This window comes from Labrus mixtus, chromosome 14 (assembly GCF_963584025.1).
Source record: "Labrus mixtus chromosome 14, fLabMix1.1, whole genome shotgun sequence".
Lineage (NCBI taxonomy): Eukaryota > Metazoa > Chordata > Actinopteri > Labriformes > Labridae > Labrus > Labrus mixtus.
The window spans coordinates 27,929,135-27,950,371 of NC_083625.1; the positions used below are offsets into that span (position 1 = coordinate 27,929,135).

The following is a 21,237-nucleotide window of genomic DNA, read 5'->3' on the forward strand; positions in this document are numbered from 1 at the left end:
GAGAGTGGAGATAAATCAACTTTTAATCCCAAAAGTTTGACTCTCCTCCTCCTCCTGGTAAACACCTCCAGGTCACTTCCTCTTTAAGCTCTGAAGGGCACACTCACACCAGCATTTTCTAACATTTTCCTCCCCATTCCCCCGCTGGCCTGCACTCACACTGCTCCGGGGCTAACCAGGCCTGAGCATGGTAAACTCTTGTACATAACGTCCTAATACAACACATGAATGTCTTTACGTAATTATGAAGAGTGCTTACTTTACAAGACAGGCGGAGTTGGAAAAAAACAACATAAAAAAACATCAAAGGGACGCGATGTCGATGTAGAGTCTGCGTCCACACATCGGAGAACAACACAGAGAACATGACAGCTACGTTACTGACTCTGTGGTAGCACACCTCTTCCTGAGCACTCACACTAGTTAAACGAACTGGACTTTAGGGGTGAAGCGTGCTTGGGCATGTTACGGATTAATGTAATAATAATAATAAATGTATTTATAAAGCACTTTAAATCAAAGTGCTGTACAAAGCAATACTGTTAAAAAAAACAAAAACATTGCATTGCTTAGTGTGAGTGCCCCCCTAGTCTCCCCTCAATATCTTTAAAACTCCACGTCCAATGATATGTGCAGATAACAGTCCTACTAAACTGTTTACATGGCTATTCAAAATGAATATTGTACTGATATATGCAGCTGTGCATGCTGTGGTTAACCTCAGCCATTCAAACTGCCTGACCCTTGGTTAGTTCAGGGCTGAATGTTAGCAGCTACAGGTTGTGTGATGCACAATAACAGCCAACCTGAGACATTCTCGCTGTATTACACATACAACACCTACTCACTGAATGATATTGATGCAACTGCTGATGGTATGATAATCATATTAGGATGTTGTTAATGTTGAATATTCATGATGAGGATGATATCAAGTTGATGTAGCTGTTGTTGATGATGAAAATACAATGTACTTCCCGTCCCTTCTCTTCATTGCCTCTGTGCTCTGCCTGTCAGCCCCTGTGTCTGATCGGACTTGAAGCCGTTTGTTGGCACTTACTGACGTTGTTTTCCTCCTTTTGAGGTCCTTGTTTGTGCTGCACTAAAATTTACGTCTCTTTGGAAAAAAAAACATCTGCTAAATGTAATTGAATAGATCATTGTAGTAGATATTGAAAGCAGTCTTTCTAATACAGTATAATGTCAGTATATCCCACTTGTCTCAATTAGAAAATACGGCTTCAGTTAGGACATCCAAACAGAATATTTAAATATTCTGTTTTATCACTGCCCTGTCTCTGTTCTGTTTGGCATGATTTACATCATAGTTATTGTTGTAAAACCTGTTGTTTGATTGTTGGTTTGTTTGATCTCTGTTATTTTGAATGTTACAGGGATATATATTATGTTCACTCACTGTCCCTCAGAGTAAAACAAATTAAAGAGTATACATTCATCTCTGAATATTGGAATACCAATAGTACAAAAAGAAAACATACAGGTGGTATTAAATGTGTTACATGGCATATAATTTCTGAAATTTTTAATATAAAAACTGAATGGCACGGCCTTAAAGTCAAAAGCTAAATTGGAGAATTAAACCCTAATTATTGAGAGCATCTGGCTAGAAATAATGTTTAATGAGGCTCCGTGTGAGAAGGCAGCTTTGAAGAGTTTTTCTTCTCTATCTTCAGAATACTAGGAGGCAGTGTGAGGCAGGCCCAACGGCAGAAATGGCTTGGCCCCTGAAAGGTCCAGTGAATGGTCTCTCTGAGGATATGATTTAAATCAAGGTATTCAATCAGAAGTATAGCGCTAGCCTCCTGGTTAACATAAGCTCCCTCTGGGCCCACTTACACCGGTAACATTACAAAATAGAAAAAAAGGCTCATATCATTTTAAGAAGAGGGGGGGCTTAAGTTTTACTGGAGCAACAGTAAATAACATGTGTGTGTTTGTTGTTTTAAGAGGTAATGGTTAGGTGTAAAATAAGATTGGACCAAGTTTGTGCTAACCTCCATGGACCATTCCCATGCAACTGGGTCACAGAAAGCTTTCCCCTTTATGGGTGGCCCTGGTGTGAGGGTTGTAAGTTGTAAAGTCAGCTCAACCAGAGATGAAGTGTCTGAATCTCATTAATGATATCTGAAGATTTAACACCTATGAGTAAACATGTATGTTGCCAAACAAAAGTTAGGCTGCAACAAGACATTCAGCAACAAGACTGACTATTTCTATAAAGTGAACTGTAATGCCTCGAACTGTTGGCACTCGGTAGGTGCGCAATGAGACGATTAGTCCTCCAAGAAGTTGGCCCAGGTTCAAATTTGTCCTTCTTTACCGCATGTCATTCCCCACTCTCTCTCTCTCTCTCTGATTTCAGACTCTATCCACTGTCCTTTCTCTCCAATAAAGGCACAAAAAGCCCAAAAATAAATCTTTAAAAAAAAAAAAATGACTACCTACATGTGGTAATTGATTCACACATCCTGTGGTCATGCTTTGCTTTCATCTTGTTGGTGAGTGCCAACTCATACAGACACATGGGTTGAAAAGGCTTGTGAATTTAAAGCGTGTGCTAGATGGTCAACTTGTAATAGGGTCCAGATGTCTGTAGCGGCTGCTTCACCTACTGTACCTAATGAGTACTGGAAGAAAAGACGTACCACATAGTTCGCAAAAAATTACAAAAACCAAAGTCCTCACAGGAATCTATCATATTTTGTGCACGGCCACCAAATCCCTCACAAGGAAATGTTACTCAGCTGAAGAAAGTTAGTTTTAAACTGTAGTTGTCACAATACCAGATTTATGAAGCTAAAAAACAAAAACAAAAAATATTCATACCTGAAAGGGTACTGTACCACAGTAACAAAAATAAAACTCTTGGGTACCCGACATTGAGTAATTTATGTTCTTAATGAACAAAAATTGCAAGCAAACTCCTGCACACATGTTGAAATTGGCAATTGCAACGTTGCCATTGTATTTGAACAATTTCAACAGTGCTCTCTCTTTCTCTTGTGGGTGCTTTTGGTTAAAATACTGAAGACCAGAGGTTTTTATACTTTATCATAACAATACTGAGATTGTATGGATTTTTTTAAACAAGTTTTGACAACCTTACAAACAACATTAAATAAGAATTTGACCATGAGATTTTGAAAAGCTCTGGTAGGACATTGTGACCCCTAAAACCTCAAATCCATCAAGTGAAAATACTGGACATTACTGGACACAATGTCAGACAAGGTGTCATGGAGATGGCCTGTACCAGACGCTCACTCCTTTCAAACTAACTCACACTGTTAACTCCTGAACAATGAGAATCCCCTGCTAACAATGCTCCCCGTGCCCTCTGCCTCCCACACAGGACATGTCAACTGTGCCATCAAAGAAAATCCCTTCCTTTAGCCACTGTGATTACTGCTTATGTCATACAGGACGTTCCCACTGCACTTGAAAGCAACACAAATCCCCCCTGTTTCCAGTAAGCCTCTGAGGGCGCAGAGGAGGGGAAAGGTCAGCGCAGACAATCTCCTGTCTTCAGGAATAACGGCTCAATCCGTTTTCTGCGCGCACAATATACACTGCGCTTTTATTGAAGATGTTGTTTATTTCTGTTTTTCCACCTCTAACACAATGTCTCAGCCCTCAGCAGAAAGAGAGGGAGAGAGCAAAAACAGTACTCGAAACACACTTTTTTTTGCCTCTACCTTACGTTCTGCACCGTCACACAACAATTAAAACCGCTAAATCTGTGGTTAACAGCTGCTACAGATTAGCAGAGTATCGCTTCTGGTTTGAGTGTTTTCCAGCTACTAATCCTCTGAAATCCCCCCCCCCCCCCCTTTTTTTTTCAACGGCGGGAGCGTGATACAAACAGACAGCACACTTCAGTCATGTTTCTGTTCCCCCCCCCCCCAATACTTCAAACCTGCAGGGAATAAATAAAAAAAACAGAAACAGCAGCGGGAGCAGGAGAATGTTTAAGAAAAAAATCAACTCACCTGAGGTAGACGTCCTCTCCTTGTCGGACGGTGATATTGTCCATCACTTCGTTGTCGGATTGAGAATCCCCTTGGCTGCGGACAGGCAACCCTGCAGGCACAATAAGCAACATCCTCAGAGAGAGAATAACTGTGCATTTGAAAAAAGCCACAAAGTGTCCCCGAACAGACATCGTCTTCAGCCGTTAAAATATTTTTTTTAAAAAGGTGCACAAAAGAATCCCAGAGCGAGACAATGAGTCGTGTTGTGTCCAGTGAACCGTCCCGTGGAGATTATTTACCCCCCAGTTCATTAGTCTTAATCCAAATCTTCTCGCCAGGTATAGTGGCGCGGTGCGCAGGGGAGGGGAGACAGTCGACCCTGTCCGCCTGTCTCCTGCACTGTAAAACCTCCACTGTTTACTGTTTTCAATAACGAGAAGAAAAAAATAGTCCCGCGTGTCTGACGGTGGCTGCTGGTGTCTCTACTGCTCCCCGAAGTTTGTGGAACATAAACAAGAAGCAAGAAATCCTCCAGATAAGTGCTTAACGTGCTTATCTGAACAGCCTACAGTACGAACACCATGTAGGTAAAGCCCAATATAAAAAGAAAGAAGACGCGCACTTTTTGATTTGCATCAGCTGTCAATGAGTTGCGTGTCTGCAGGTGCTTTATATTGTGAGCGCTCTCCGCGTGGACGCGTCAGAGACGGACTGTAAGGGAGGCGGTGAGGGCAAGTTGATCCTTTTTAAACCCTCACAAAGAAAGGAAAAACTTAATATTAATAATTTAGTTCACGGAAATGAGTCTTTAAAGTGCTTTCATTTGAGCCTACAGTGGAAAAGAAATTACTCATTATCTATCACTTGACTTTATTGATCCCAAACTTGGATCAAACTTGTGGTGTTGCAATAGCAAATAAAGATATACATTCTCCAATAAAGTCAATCTGACTGAAACTAAAGTCCATTAAAACTCAACCATGTAGCTGAAATATAAACTTTTGTCTTTGGGATAGGTGTAAAATGTGCAGTACGGTGATCACAGTTGTAATGTGCAATTACATTATAGAGAGCTGTTAATGTGAAATTGCAGTCATCAGAGATACAGTGAACAAAGCTGACAAAGTGCAAAAGCAGAGTGCAGACATGTTATCATCAGATACCATGAACAATACATTTTGTTATTATCTGTCTCGTACTATGCAATGAGAAATATTGTTGCAAATGTGTAATGATCATTAAAAGGTCGAGAAAGCAGAACTAAGAACTTAAGACAATTGTTCAGAAGCATCTATGGGGCTGCAAACTAATCTGTGTGCATAATGTTTGCCTTATTGTCAGCCTGTATTCAAGAACTCTGAGGCAATGGAGAAATGATCCTGAATAAACCAACATAAATATTGAACTCTGAAGTGATTAAAGATACAAAACATTTTTGATTGTGTTAATGGTGTCTTTTAAAAGTCTAACATATTACTCATTGTGGATTTTTGCCATATAAAGTTGAGCAAAGAAAGGTGTTTTGGCAGCATGCTGTTCACCTCCTCATATGACTTCTACCCTGCAGCAGCGTTTACATGCATTTTAAAAAACTATTTATGCAGAAATAATCAGTATTCAACCTGATGTTCTTCTTTGTATTTGGTCATATGGAGGCGTCAGTATTTATTACAGTCTTTTTCATAACCAACTGAAGACTCCAATAGCTTTACCTTAATATTAGTTATTACAGAGGCTTTTCAAGACATCTGTGGTCCAGTATTTTTCTGTGTTAATTTTTACTATATACTGTATATGTACGCTTTAACACATGTATTGTACAAGCAACTAGCACAGACATGGTACCACAGATGGACAATTTTATCACATCACTGTATGATGGTAATCCTAACAGACCATGACTTTATTAGCTTCTTTACGGTAAGTAGCAATACAATCCAAGCAGCAAAGTAATAGAGAGACAGCTCGAGTTGTATTGTTGTTTGGGATGCTGACATTTTATATATTATTTGTTTTTTTAAATCTCCATTTTATGATTCGGCATCATGTAACAGTAAATATGACAAGATGTTTGTATGAATAAGTCCTGTGTGGCTGACATTGGCTCCCTTGTTTACACAAACGTTGCTTTCACTTTTTTTCTATCACTATTTCATTCATTTTCAGTCTGAAGACACAAGCTGAGTTTTCTTTATTTGTACTGTAATCAAACTCCCCTTTTTCTATCTGTTGGTTGTTTGCAGAATGCAAGCTGCAGCAGGCTCCCTGGTTCTCTCATTGCTTGATTTCTCTGATTGCCTTTTAACAACCACTTAGGGATGGAGGCGCTGATAGCCTAGCGGTTATGTCGCGTAAGGAGGATATAGTCGTGAATGCAGCGGCCATGTGTTCCAATCTGACCTCGGCACTTTGCTGCATGTCATCCCCCCACTCTCTCCTCCCAACATGTCCTATCTCTCTTCAGCTGTCCCATTCGATAAAGTCAAAAAGATCCAAAAATATAACTTAAGAACAAACAATTAGGGTAAAGTCATCTGTACCCCAAGTAAACAGTACCCCACAGGAAACAAAAAACACATCAATCAAAACAGATGTGTTATATGACAGTGTGTACCAATTAATAAATTAGCCTATTTTTTTTACCAGGCTGTTAATGTGTTTATATTGGCTTTCTGAGCCAGCCTCAAGTGGACATTCAGGGTATTGCAATTTTGAGCACTTCCACATTTATTTCATTTTTAAAACACCAGAGGTTGCCACTTGATACACAAACAGGATTATAGTCACAGTTACTCATGCCCCAATGATAGATAGGATATGTTAAGCCTATAAATGTATGCACTCATTCAGTGCTGTCCTTCCTGCACTCTGCAGCTACAGCTTTGTTTCTGTTAGATTCATGTATATTTTACTTCTTTGCATTGTGTAGCAACATGGTCTTTATTTGTAAGTCATGCAACCATTCTGCTGACAGACTTGTGTTCAGGAATAATATATGAGTTCCCTTTATGTAAAGTTCATGGCTCAGAATTGACCTAAAAAGTTGATTAAAACACACTTTCTATGATTCCTTTTGTTAGACTCAGTAGAGTCAGATTAGAAAATCTATCCAGGGTGTGTTACTCAGTTTTTTAATAAGTGATGACTTATAACAAAGTTTCAGGAGCAAGACTACACCTCCATCATGCCTCTTCCAGCATAAATTCACACCTAACCTTCTCCTCCCCCTTTGCTTTCACATTCTGCACCCCCCATTCCCTTCCCACCCTTTTCTCCTTCTCTCTCTCTCGCTCTCTTTGTTTCTCTCAGTCCCTCTCTCTCTCTCATTGAGTGTTTTCGTCAAGCCCGGGCGCTACAACGGATTCCAAAGAAGTTGTCTCAAAATGATTAGCAAGAAGATTAGCAACAAAAGTCCAGAGAAATCAATTCAAACATAATGAATACAAATAATTTGTTGTTGATGTGTTCCTTGCCTGTGAACGCCTTTGAAAGTATCCGCTCTTATGTCTTCTTCTGGAAATGTTAACCACAAAAAAAAAAAAAGAAACACTCTTAAACGCTGTAAGCTGCTATAAAAATGTTGCTGGGAAAGCAGAGAGACAGAGAAGTGGTTGTTGTTGCAGAACTTAAGTAATGCGTAAGAGAAGTGAGGTCGAGTATTAAATTATACATCATCTTTGAAACACAAATGTTGCATTTTGCAAAACTGTGCTTTCAGATACAATCATAAATGGGTAAATTTACAGCAGTTTTCCGCTTACTGTGTTGCTTTTAGTGACTAGAAACATATATTTACTGAAACTCAGAACTCCTCACAAGCTTTCCCAAAGCAGCAGATGCACATGCAATCTAAAATATTCTGTTACAATGAAATTTAATTCAAGACGATAATGGTAAACTGGCTACGCTTATTATCTGCATTTCTAGTCGCCCAACTTGATACACAAGAAAATATGGAAGGGTATGAGAGGCTCCTTTCACTTATTATCACCAAATTGATTTTAATTAGCATAACTATGAAGCCTCATCTGACATTTGACCACCGAGCTGATAAACCCCCAGCATGTATTAAGTCAGTCCTGTGCTTACATCTGTAAGTACTCCCGCTCATATTATCCCATCACTCACTGATGCTTTTCATGAACAAATGTTTTTCCTTGCCGAATTTTTCTCTTAAAATCCAAAACATTTTACTGCTGAAAATACTTGATGACATTTTTGAGCTATACCATTTTTTTTATAATTTGCACATTTCTGTCCATTTGGCTGCCATTATAATCTGAAATACACTTTCCTTTAAGCCCAGGTTTCATCATCTTCTGCTCGAATGATCCTCACGTTGGGAATGATAATAAGTTTTAATTAGTTTGACTCCCAAGGCTGTGGGTTAGTCATTTGCATTTGTGTTTGAAAGGCCTCAAGAAGCTCTGCCTGGCCAATAAATGTCAAAATCCATTTAGAAAAAAAAAAAATCTGAATAGGACAACCTGCAGTCATTACTGGATGGTATTCAAGGCTTTTCCCACTTCAAAGCCTATAGAGCTCATTTCTCCATCTGCAGTCATCTTCTCTAAACTGCAGAGTGGAAATGTGAAATCATGTCACATTTAGTTTGCAGCGGTATTCTGTGGATAACATCTACATTACATTTACTCTCATTACTCTACCTCAGCTGTGCATGTGCATTTATACAAAAAAAAGTGATTTTAACTGTTATTTTTTTTTATGTTGTTTTGAGAAGCAATGAAGGAAAAGTCTTTATAAACTGTGGAAAATGATACTGTAGGAGCTGTGTGTGTATTTATGTATTGTATTTCAATGGTTTTGGTTTATATGTTTATTTATTTAATTAATTTGGACACTAAGTGGTGATAGTTGATAGTGTGGGTGAAATGGTATGGTGGTATGGTGGTATGGTTAAAGAGGACATATGATCCCCCTTCTCCACCTTTTCAAACAGTCCCATGTGGTCTAAATGAAACATCTGTGCTGTGCTTTGGTCAAAATATAACATGAATCAAGCACCAGAGGAGGTTTGTGACCCTGTATAAACCAGCTCTCTCAGAACGCTCTGTTTTGGTGTGTGTGTCTCTTAAAATGAAATGACCCCCCCCCCTGAGTTTTCCCGGTAGACAAAATTGATTCGCTAGCGAGAATAAAAATGGCGGACCTGCGCAAAAGTTTTGTTCTAGGCTGGGGGTGGAGTCCATGGGTGGAGATATCAGGGGAGGGGGAGGGTATTTTTTTTTATCAGAATCCCACTGTGACATCACAAAGAGAGCACATTAGAAACGGAGCATTTCTCTCTGTGTTGTAAGACTTATGCAGACCACAAACAAAGGACTGGATGGGTTTATTTCACATTTTGTGGGTCAGTAGACACTCAGGTTACACAAATATATGTTCAAAAACACTGTCAAAGTGGATTTTTCATAATATGTCCCCTTTAAGTGTTCATAGGTCAAGTGTGAACAGGAAATGGTGGCACAGGTGGTGGGAACATATGGTTCTTACCGTAAAGCGACATAACGTAAAACAAACGACAGCTAACATTTATAATCTCGGCATTATATCATTATCACGGTTTGTCTGCTTCATAAATCACTAAATATAATACATGGGAAGTTCACAAAGCAATTTCATTTTGGACATTTGTTGATTTTGTATGCATTTAGACCTTTCCAGAACACCTATGCAAGTGACTTAAGATATGGTTAAAATTCGGACATAAGATAGTCACTACAGATAATAAAGAAACAAAGATCAGTTTCACAGTAGAGAAGGAGCTGCTTGTGTTAAGATCGTCTGCAGGAGAGCAGAGCTGCACAGAGGAGACACTCTGACAAACATACATGTTGAACATGTGCATTCACTGGCTGACTGTCAGGGCTTCAGAGGGATTCAGTTTCATCTGGGCAAAGACTGGATGTGTGAACAGTACAATGCACTAAATTAAAAATGAAGCCATTGTGTGTGTAGGTTAGAATATTTGTAGGCTTACAATTCTATTTTTGACTAAATGTGCACCATCTTTGGTACCAGTAGGCAGGTCTTGCATCCAAAGGATGTCCATGGGTTCATTTTCAAAATAAATAGTTGAATGAGTCTGAGTTTGGTTCTCTCTTTGTTCCCTGGTATATTTGAATGATTATTTGCCGATGTAAGCAGAGGCATCTTCTTTGGGAACATAATTTTTCATCTAAAGGTGGAAGAAGCAACATACAAAAGTAGGAAGAAAATGCAGCAAAAGGTTCATCCTCTAGTCCCCTCTTCCTCTTGTCCCTCGACCCTTAACTCCTTAAAGAAATGTTACAGGTTATATTGATTTTTTGCAATTGTAGAAAACCGGCCATGCTCACAAAAAGAACGGTTAAATGCTTAATGGACTGAACCCTAATAGTGCTTTTCTAGTCTTCTGACCTCTCAAAGCAGGTTTACACTATCTATTACATTCACACAACATTCACACAGTGATGGCAGAGGAAGCTTTGTAAAGAACACACAAGTATGACTGTGCAAATCCAGAATATAGGTAACACCGGTATATAGGACATACATACTGTATAAAAACAAAAAGTTTAATCTGTATTCGTGTATGATAATTTCCATTGCATCCAGCAAAGCCGACAACATGCATCTTGTATGCTGCTTATAAAAACATCTGATTTCACAACATGGAGTTCACATTTCCACGAGGTATGGTAGTTGAGCTCTCAGCCTATGTTAGCATTCAAAGTTGTAATGTACAGACAAACAGCCTGTGACCAATTTGGCTCAAGTCGTGCTGGCTCCCGCCGCTTGTTGTCTGTTGAGGAGTCTTTTCTGTCTCCACAAGGTTTATTTACTAAACAGTATGCCACTGAAAGCTGTTAAAAAGTGGTGCCAGCCTCGTCCACATCGCTAGGTAACCCAGCACACATTGCACAGCGAAACAGCCATTTGTTATAGATAGATGGATGGATGGATGGATGGATGGATGGATGGATGGATAGATAGATAGATAGATTCAAAACAATATAACCCTATATACGACTGGGTCACATTTTCAGGCTGAATGTGTTAATGCCTAAGAATTTTATACTGGTATATTGGTCGCACCATTATAAGATGCTGCCTTCATTTTAGAAAAAAGGTATTAAAACTGCGTCTTATACAACCGATTGTACGATAACTAATCCCATTCATACACATTGAGATGACACTGGATGTGCCACCAGGAGCAATTTGGAGCCAAAAAGACAATGGGACGTATGGACTGCAGGAGATGGGATCAAACCAACAACCTTCTGATTGAAAGATAACCGACTGTACTACTGAGCCACAGCAGCTCAGCTGCAATAAAATAGCATAACATAAGTGTTCACTGACTAGGTGCATGCATACCCCCATCTGCAGCCTTTCATACATCTGAATGTTTATACCCACAATCACATCAACATTAATGATATGATATGATGGATAGGCCGGATCTTTGTAACATAGCAATAAGTAAGGTCTTTTACCTGCTTTTTGTAACATAACAATGAGTAAGGTCTTTTTACCTGCTCTTTTGTAATGTTAACAGACAAAGAGTAAAGTATTTTACCTGCTTCTTGTAAAGTGTCTCGAGATAACACTTGTTATGAGTTGACGCTATACAAATAAAAAATTGAATTGAATTGAATTGATATCAGCATGCTCAGGCTGCAAAATCTGTGCAGTTGAGTTTATATTTGAATCGAGGGCTCTGTGTTGTGACGGTGTTTTACCGCTGTTATAATGTTGACATTGAATGCACAATAAAATTAAATAACCAGTGACGCTTAATAGTGGTTCATTTTTACAGCATCATTTTACTTTTATACTATAAAAGAGTCCATTTTTATTACTTTTACTGTGTATGATACTGGAGCCCTTTTCTCTGATATGGATACTCAGGAGTAGCATATTCCCCCTCCTTGCCCTGAGCAATAAGTGATGAGGCTACATGAAGTGGGTGTGCTTCAGGCCTGACAGCATCGCAGCTATTTTATGGTCCAGATCTTGAGCGGGAGAGAATGCGATGCCATACAGAACATCCCGCCTGCGGGCAACACATTCCCGGGGAAGCTATAGTCACGTCACTCGACTTGCTCGGAGCGCGGCAGCTCATAATAGAGCTTCCACCTCCACATGGACTATAAATGCCACTGCTGCAGCTCTGCTCCCCTCTGCAGCTCACATGAATGAAGTTGTCAAGTAAATGAATGAGCGAGGGGAGAGCCTCCTGGGGTGGCATCGAGTGTTCTCCATCTCAAACATCTCTGTTCAGTCAATCACTTTCCATCTCCAGCCGGATTAACATATCCATGCAAGTCAGTAAATTAGGGACTCTGTTTCATCTGCACGCATGGCAGCCTAAGTGTGGAGGGCAATTAAACTTTTATTTTTAGTCTTGGCTGGGGAATCCTACGCACAGAAAAAAAGGCAATGGAAAATTAGAACTGTGAATTCAATCACTAACAATCACTCATACTCAACGGTGTAATGTGCAAAATTCTAAACATTAAAGTCCCTGTGAAATTAATAATATATTTTCCAGATTTTAATCCAGCATTCCTGAGTTAAATTTACATTAATCTGCCAAGTATATTTTCAAATATTTTTCTCTGTGTGTAAAATGCATCAAATGTATGATGACATATTCTGCCCTAATGAGCATTTACACATTTCTTTGACCAATTAAAAAAGCTTTGTCGAAGCAAATGACCCAAATAAGGTCATCCCAGTGTTACAGTATGCTCCGCCTTCTGTCTTGTGACTGGTTCAAGCCTGTTTCAGATGAAAATAAGTCACAACACAGCAGTTAGATATACTCTCAAAGTTCCATTTCATTGGCACTTAATCCAGCAGATATCAAATATCCTCTCACTGAATAAATCTTTGAGTAATGACTTCCTAAAAAGAGAGTGAAGTGTACCTTAACCACTGAAAGGAAGAGAGAGTGTCAGTACTCGTTAAGAGGTAAACAAAGACCACAAGGGGAAACGAGTAAGAGTAAAACACACCGCATCTACGTGATGATTATGTCTTACTAAACTAATGGTATCCATGCAGGCCTCATTGGGTGGTTTTAATCAAAGTACCACAGGGAGAGCTGGAGGAGGGCAGTTAGTGACACTCCTGCTTCAAATCCTCTAAAGTAGCCACTGGGCAAATAGCTCGAGCTCTAATGACTCCACTGGAGCAGAGTGGACAGTCTCATGATGTGAAAAACACAGTTACTCACTTACTTTACACACAGTTTAACTCTATACCTCTGGGTAAACCAACCTTTTTTGGGTTCAGCAGAATTGGGAGAAAGACAAGAATGCTACAGCAGCAAAACAAAACAAAATGTTTTGCAGCAATCGAACCAAGATCATGGAAGCTCAGTAAGGCTAACCACAAGTGAAATACACCTTTTAGCATCATCTGCATATAACTGAATATTCCTCATTATTAATGTATGCAGAGGTGCTCTCATTGCAAGAATGTCATAAAGAAAGGTTTCAAATCAATACAAGCAAGAGAGACAGAGAGAAAATCAGAATGTATGTGCAAAATAGAATACAGAGAAAAAAAAAAGACTTACATCATTAATGGTAAAAAAAGGGGGATATTGGAGCTGGTGCTTTAAGGAGTTTCTTCATAGATTTCAGAGTGCAGAGTCATGCACATAAGAATGCTTAAACTTTTATGATTCAAGTTCAAGTTCACTAAAACACTTGTGCTCTGTCTCTCAGTCAGTGCTGAGATGTTCCTTTGATTGAGCGTCTCATTGTTTGAGGCGTTTTAACTAAAAAAAGGAAGCAGAAGCACAAAAACCAAGCTGGCAGAAATAGATGGAGAGGTTCATCAGGGGTCTGCAGAGGAGGCATTGCAGGATCTCAACACCATGATAGGTAGAACTCAAAATAAAGTGCCAGATCCCATTTTCTTTCCAAAAGCAGCAGAACACCAGCTTCGTTAAGATTGACCTCGACCAACACAGGCAACGCTAATGCCACATTCAGAGTGTAGGAGCCGAAGCACCATCCTCCCTAAGAGACACCCAAGGAAGCTTCTGGCGCACATTGGCTGCAGTCAAGCTTTGATCCAAGGGCAAGGAACAACAACAAAGAATCATTTTTCCAAAAACACCTAACATAAAAGCCATTAAAGATTCCAGGCCTGTTGCACTTCTCCCCATCATCTGCCAGTGCATGGAGCAGGTGGATGCTGTGGGGCCAGTCATTATGGTGGGCGAACGTGTGGACTCAGTCCAGTTAGCCTATAGGGCGATAAAGGGATGTGCAGGAGCTGGCCAAACTCTTCAGAATACAGGAGTAAAGCGTCATGACAGGAATTGATTCATGGACCTTTCATATGCTTTTGTGTATCTGTAGGTCAGGTCAACACACCTCTGCTTTCACAGTTTATGGATTTTTTTCTAAAGGACAGACCCCAACGTGTCAGAAGCATAAACTGTATATACACAGATGGACAATACACCTCATGCTCCTCCAGTTGTACAAAGATGAAGCCAAAATAACTTGTGACCGGCGCTGACATATTGCACATTTGAAGCCAGTCTGTGCAGTAGAGATGGACTTGAGATGTTGACTATAGGGCTGCAGATAAAATCATCGGTGTCGACCTGTCCCCCCATCCAGGACTTATACCAGTCCCGGGCCAGGAAACGGGCAGATAGTATCACTGCAGACTCCTCACACCCCGGACACAAAGAGAACACTGTACGCAAAAACAACCCGCCATAAGAACAGTTTCTTCCCCCAAGCTGTCACTCTGATGAACTCTAAACAGTCACAGAGTGTCAGACCTGTCGCGGTGAAATGACTCTAAACCAACCGTCACTGTGAATATACATGTATGTATATATATATTATTTAATTTAAATGATCAATATACGCACACTTATTTATGTAAATACTGTAATTGACATCTTAATTGACTCATCTGTCACATAACTGCATTTTACTTATCATGTTACTTCAGCATCTTTTGCACTATTCACCACTTTCATATTTAATCATGTAAATATTAGTCTTTTCTTATTATGTTTATTGTTGATATTTAATGTTGTACCTGTTCATAAGAGAGCACAGTTCACTGAAGTTAAATTCCTTGTGTGTGTAAGCATACCTGGACAATAAATCTGATTCTGATTCTGACATCGTATCACTTCCTCTGACCAAAAAAAAACAATCCACAAAATCCACAATCCACAAAAGAACAGATTCTCATGAAGCATACACTTGGATAAAGATCAATGATTCTTGTGTAAGTTCCTCCCACTCTAACTGTAGATATGGTCCCTCATAAGAAAATGATGGATATTTGTTATAAATGCTATCTTAACCGAGCTCTGATATTCACACATCTGGATATGTTTTTCCTTTGTATGTTCCTCCTTTTCTGCAACCCTTTCAATGATGATAATATACAACAAATATCATATTCCTTTCTACAGCAATTCTTTTTTCACAGACATAGCAACAGCATGTATTTATACCATAGGTTATCATCATAGAGCCAGCAGAGCAATGCATAGGTGAGGTGACATTGCCATTGGTTGCCATGACAAATTAGGAATGCAAAGTGGAATAACTTCCATTTTGAAGTTTGTGCTAAGGAAATGACAGGGACAAACCAAGCTGCAGCCTGCGACACCTTCACCGTGTAATTTACACTTTAGTTGAGAGCCACAGGCCAGATGTGCATGAAATGTATCACGGTGATGCTCTGGACAGTGAGTTAAACGGTTATCTCTGCCGGCTCTGCACCGTGATCCCGCCTGATGACTTCCAGATGGTCATCCTCCATCTTTAAGACTCTCTTTGTCCACAAGGGAAGCAGGGTAATGAGGTCATTGTCATTGGGCGTTGATGAAATATCACTATAGCAGCAGGGCAACACGGCGGGAGGATCTCAGAGAGGAAGTCGCTTGGAAGCCGGTGCTCGCGGGTAAAAAAGCTGAAAAATGTCCCTCAGTGATTAGAAATGTGGGATGAATCACTCACACGCGGAGCACACACATTTCTCCCTGTGTAGAATTAAGCTCAGTGTAATTGGATCTCAAGAGGGCATGGAGAGAAAAGAATGACAATGTGAATGTGTTTTTGAGGCGAGTCCCCGTGGTCTGCATGTGATTGCATGTCTAAGTAATTGTGCTGGAGCACTTGCAGATGTGTGGACAGGAAGCACTTGACTCAGGATTTGGTGCTCTTGGAGAAAAACAATAATTAAGACTGAACAAACAGCTGTGGGAGAGGCTCTATTGTTATGTGGCTGTGAAACCCGGCTGGTCGTTTCCAATTGGCACCGTATCAGAGGACGGTCGCGCCTGGAGGCTCATGCTCTGCCTCCTATACCCCCCCCCCATCCAAGCACTCGTTGAGAGCAGGCCAAGATCTTAATCACAGCGGAGCTCAGCCAATCAATACCGAAGTGGCCCTAAGGTGTTAGACATCCCCGAGAGAGAGTGACCATTACTTTCTAATAAAGAGATTGATGCCTTGATGCCAACGATACTTTCTCCATCATCCGCAGCAGTGACTTCCTGACCTCTAAACCTTCACCTGACAAAAGAGGAAAACCATCCCACTCAGAATAATATCAGGAGACGATCATACCAGCAAACAGAAAACATAATAAGACTTGTGTAAATCAGTGTACTTCTTGTGATGAAAGATACAACAGAAAACTCAAAGTACTTGGTCTTTTTCGATTCTCTGATTTTTGAAATTTTCGAAATCCAAAACAAAAAACGCATAAGCATAAAAAGAAGCCTTTTTTGTTTTATTTTGTGCACAGAGATCACAGGATATAAACATCACACCCTCACACATTTTCTTTTGCTTAAAATTTTGGTTGAAAAATGTGTCTGTTTGTGTTCACACATGCAGCTCAGCCTGAACATTTGGGGAAATATATACAGTAGGTGTATTGATCATGTGTGAAAGCCCTAATTGAGTGACAGATAGAATGTATCCCTTTGCAGATGTTTCATTCCTGATTCTGACTCAGACAACTCACACATACAGTTGACAGCAACACTTAACTGATGGAGCAATGCATGCTGGGTAGATGAGCCAGTCAAGTGTCAACCAGATATGATCGGCCATGCATCCACAGTCTTGAGAATCGGTCTTACAAGCAAAATGATCAGATTTTTAAACTAGATTAACTCATCATTTTGAAGGTTTAATTCTTATCAGATACTCTGATGGCATTAAACTCTAATTCCCAGAGTTCAAGACAATATAAGATATATCAGCACAGGACAGAAGAAAGTACTCTGATGTCTTAATAAACAGGAGAGCAGCACAGTTATTATTAAAGGCACTGGTGTTGACTTGTTTGTTTATTCATCTCATGCATTTTTTCCACGAGGGGACACACTCACACGTTTTCCTACCCTTGTGCATGCACTCTAACAAACACATTTTATGCTGCTTTTTTTGTCAGTAAGGCTTTATAAAAGTGTCAGCTTACGGCAGAGAGGTGCACATATCTAATTATTATGTGGTTTTATTTTTTTTTTTGTTGACTAAATCAAGCCTCTGCGAGCGCTCCTACAGGAAGGGAGGGAGAAGCTTAACCGTGAGTAATAATGCATTAACCAGAAATATGCAAAGCCTCGTGGCAACACAAACTTTTCACTTTTTTTTGGGCAGGGGCTGGCTTTTCATGAATATTCAAGAGGGAATGTTATTGAACTTTGTGAAAAATAATCTGGCTGCTTTTTTTATACAAATTGTTCTTCAAGAGGAGATTCTAATTGATATCCAACTGGGTTTATTTTGAAGGTGTTTTGAATACATTTGCCTCTGTTTTAGAGTGCTAGGCCTATATAGTATCTTTTATATATATATATATATATATATATATACAGTATATATGCACTAGTTGGGTTCCTCTGTAGAGGAGTCCTATTTGCTGTTAGATAGACTGACTCATCAAGTTCAAACTGTTGAATGGTGACTGTTTGTAAATGTCCCTGTTTTTGCACCACTCTAAGCTGGAAGTGATTAATACTGCTGTGCCAGCGCTGTGTGTGTGTTTTGACCTTGACCACAGATCTTATAACACAGTGTGCTATTAATGCCTTCCTCCTCATGATCTATTCGATTGTTTATCTTCTGCTGTAATTAACAGCAGACTGGGCTGGCGTCCCTTGAACCTGCTGTCCAGTTACAGGAGGAATTATGAACTCTCAAAGTACACGAGCGATCCATACAAAACAGGCCGATAAAAAGAGCTAGACGACTTCCTGATGCAAAAACTGTGTGTTGGCGGCCACAGAAAAACTTGCCTTAAAGGCTAACGATGCAAACTTCAGAGCAGATTTTAGGACCAAAACAATGCTCTCTTCAGAGACACCCCTTTAATCCCTCAGCTTCACCCTCACTTCCTGTCTCAACCAAGCGGCAACCTCAGGTCTTGAAAAATGAAGCCAACACACAAGAGCAAAATCCTGCAGTTTATCAAGTGTCCGCTTGAGTCTGGCTCCAGGAACACAGGAGGTCACATACACACAACAGGCCAAAAAGACGTTTTTACAGCATTAATAAACATGTTTACAGCCTGGAACAAAAAACGAAATAAGTCTGATTAGTTATTTTCATCATTGGCACACACTGGGGGGGGATTTTTAAAAAAACGGTTCCGATTTGATTTGAAAACGATACTTCTTATCTCAGGCTTGGTCCTTTAATATTTACAGTTGATGGTCTCAACGCTTCCTCACCGCCCTCTGTCCTGTTCTAACCGCAAAGAGAGCATCAGACGAGTGCTAACAAACATCTGAGAATAAGATTCTGCAGTAATTCAAGTGATAATCTGCATCTCAAAGTTGATTCAGTTATCTGTTTGTCTTTTTAAAGCCAAACATCATCTTTACTTTTGTTTGGAAAGTCTGTTTGTACTCTTGCAAGGAAACTACACCATTGTACCTTTACATACAGAATGGGCGTGGCTGTCTCTCTTCCCTCATATGTGCGGGGCTAATGATGTCTAATGCAATATGTCAGCGTCCATCACAGGAGGTATTTTGGCTTCACTTTTGTACATCGTGTTGTCCATATGTATATACAGTCAGTGCTCTATTATCTTAAAAAAGACAAAGGAGAAGAAAAGACAAAACTAACTGTTGTGCATGGATGGTGGTGGAGGGGCTAGTGAGGTCTTAAGACTCCCCTGGAACAGCTTTGTTCAAATTCATTTGCATTACAATTTATAATTAATTAGAAGTTGTGACTTTTAATTATCCATTTTTTTTCCATAAAAGTGTTTCTTGTTGTTTATTACTTAAACAATAGTTAACATTCCCCTCAAAAGTTCTGTATGCAGAATTTATCAGTGACACATTATTTTCATCACAGCACTTCGTATACTCCTGAAAGAATGCTATCTCATTCATGCCCTGCAACAGCAATGTCATCTCTTTTCCATCTGTCACTAACTGCTGAGACATGCTCTGCACAGCTTGCTATCTGTCGCTTTTGACTCAGCTGGTAAAGGTGGATGCAAGCACTGTAAAAAATAAGTGGCAGCTTGCGGGCTGCAGCACCTGCACACCTCTAGGTCAAGGTCATGAAATCATTTCTGCCTGGCTTGCGGCTTGGCTCAGCATTCTGAGTTGTCTCCTCTGCTCCAGCTTTAACTGTTGCAAAGATATTTTTGGTCGACTGGTGACAAATGGGGGGTGGGGTGGCGGGGGGGACATGCATCCAAACAGCAGTGACAAACTCTACAAACCTCTGAGAAAACTGGCTGTAAAAAGAAGAGCAGGCTCCATGTGACAAACTGGGAACAAGATGATGGTAGACACACAAACACATACAGAGACACAAAGAGAAAACAGACACACACAGAAAGCCCTGGACACTTCTCGGTTACCCATCAGTTGTTGCCTCCCACCTAAAGACTGCTGTGTCACCTGCATCTTGTGCCATGGTAGAGGGGTCATTGAGATTAAACGCCCACCTCACACTGCCTGTTAGTTGATGAGGCCTGTCAGGCTGCAGGAGAGAAAGGGGGCTGTGCTGAAATAGAGGCAAGGTGTGCCAGATTCTCTGCCAGGAAATAATAGTATGTGCTGTGATGTACGTCAGAGCAGAGGTTCCTCCTGCACATTTTGACTATTTATCAGTGCTGGACACGGGTGCTCATTATGTGGCTAATGAAAATCGAAGTATCCTGGTTAAGGGCCTTTAAATCAACATGCTTCGTGAATCAATGGCTATCACTGCAAGATCTTCTCACAGCCATTCGTGTACCTATAAATTAAAGTACTTGTTTACTTTGTACACACTTCAATGCAGAAGTGATTAGACCTTACGCACTTCCATAAGAGAGTCAACAATTACTCGTATTAGAATCAATGTGTTTAAATGAATTTTTGGTATTAGGCTAACTATGCTCATTTGAATTGTATTCAGTATTATAGTTTGGTCTACACCAGAGGATGAAATGTTTGGGTTTTTTTTTTCTCCGCTTTGTGACATTTGAATGTAACTTTTTTATAAATAGTATAAATTTGAATTAATACTAATAAAAATGCTAACATTCGTGTGTGTGTGTGTGTGTGTGTGTGTGTGTGTAACTTTTCAGCCAATGAGATTTGCTCTCATTATTTCTTTGCAGGCGAGCGTCCGTGTTTACAGAAGCTTCTGAAGCCTACTCCTCAGTTGGCTAGAAAGTGCTAGCTATCTCTCATGATACCACATAGCCTACTTTTTACACCATTAATGTTGATACACACACACACACACACACACAAATGTTATAATGTTTAACTATATCAATTGAGGTAAAAAATACTTATTTACTATACTTTATACTTTATTAATTCCGCAAGTGGAAATACAATCTTGTCACAACACTATGTCGTTGAACATGCTACACCACATCCTTTGGACATGCACTAATGGACGGTTATCAGAGTGAGGGGGCTGCCTCACAGTGAGTGTCTTAGGCTGGTGGGGGGGCACCTTGCTCAAGGGCACCTCGGCAGTGCTCAGAAAGTGAACTGGCACCTCTCCAGCTACCAGACCAATTTCCAGATTTGGTCCCCATCGGGACATGAGCCGGCGACACTCTGGTTCCCAACCCAAGTCCCTACAGACCGAGCTACTGCCGCTCCCAATGAAGATAATACTGACATGTATTATAGGAACCCTGCAGTGTAGTGATCTCCCTGAAGGATGACACTTCTAGATACTGTCTTTGTGGTCTACAGTTA

The 21,237-nt window shown here is 40.1% G+C and overlaps 1 protein-coding gene across 4 annotated transcripts in view; it reads right to left on the minus strand.

Annotated features, from left to right (window-relative positions):
- The window catches only part of ntm (neurotrimin), an 893,017-nt gene that overhangs the window by 141,520 nt on the left and 730,260 nt on the right, over nucleotides 1-21,237 (minus strand). The window contains exon 2 of one of the 4 annotated variants that reach the window (XM_061056036.1): nucleotides 4,011-4,101. In XM_061056036.1, coding sequence (XP_060912019.1) covers nucleotides 4,011-4,101 — 91 coding nt within the window. Of the gene's footprint in view, nucleotides 1-4,010; nucleotides 4,685-21,237 lie in introns of those variants that run through there. The other 3 variants (XM_061056037.1, XM_061056035.1, XM_061056039.1) reach the window with 3 other exon arrangements.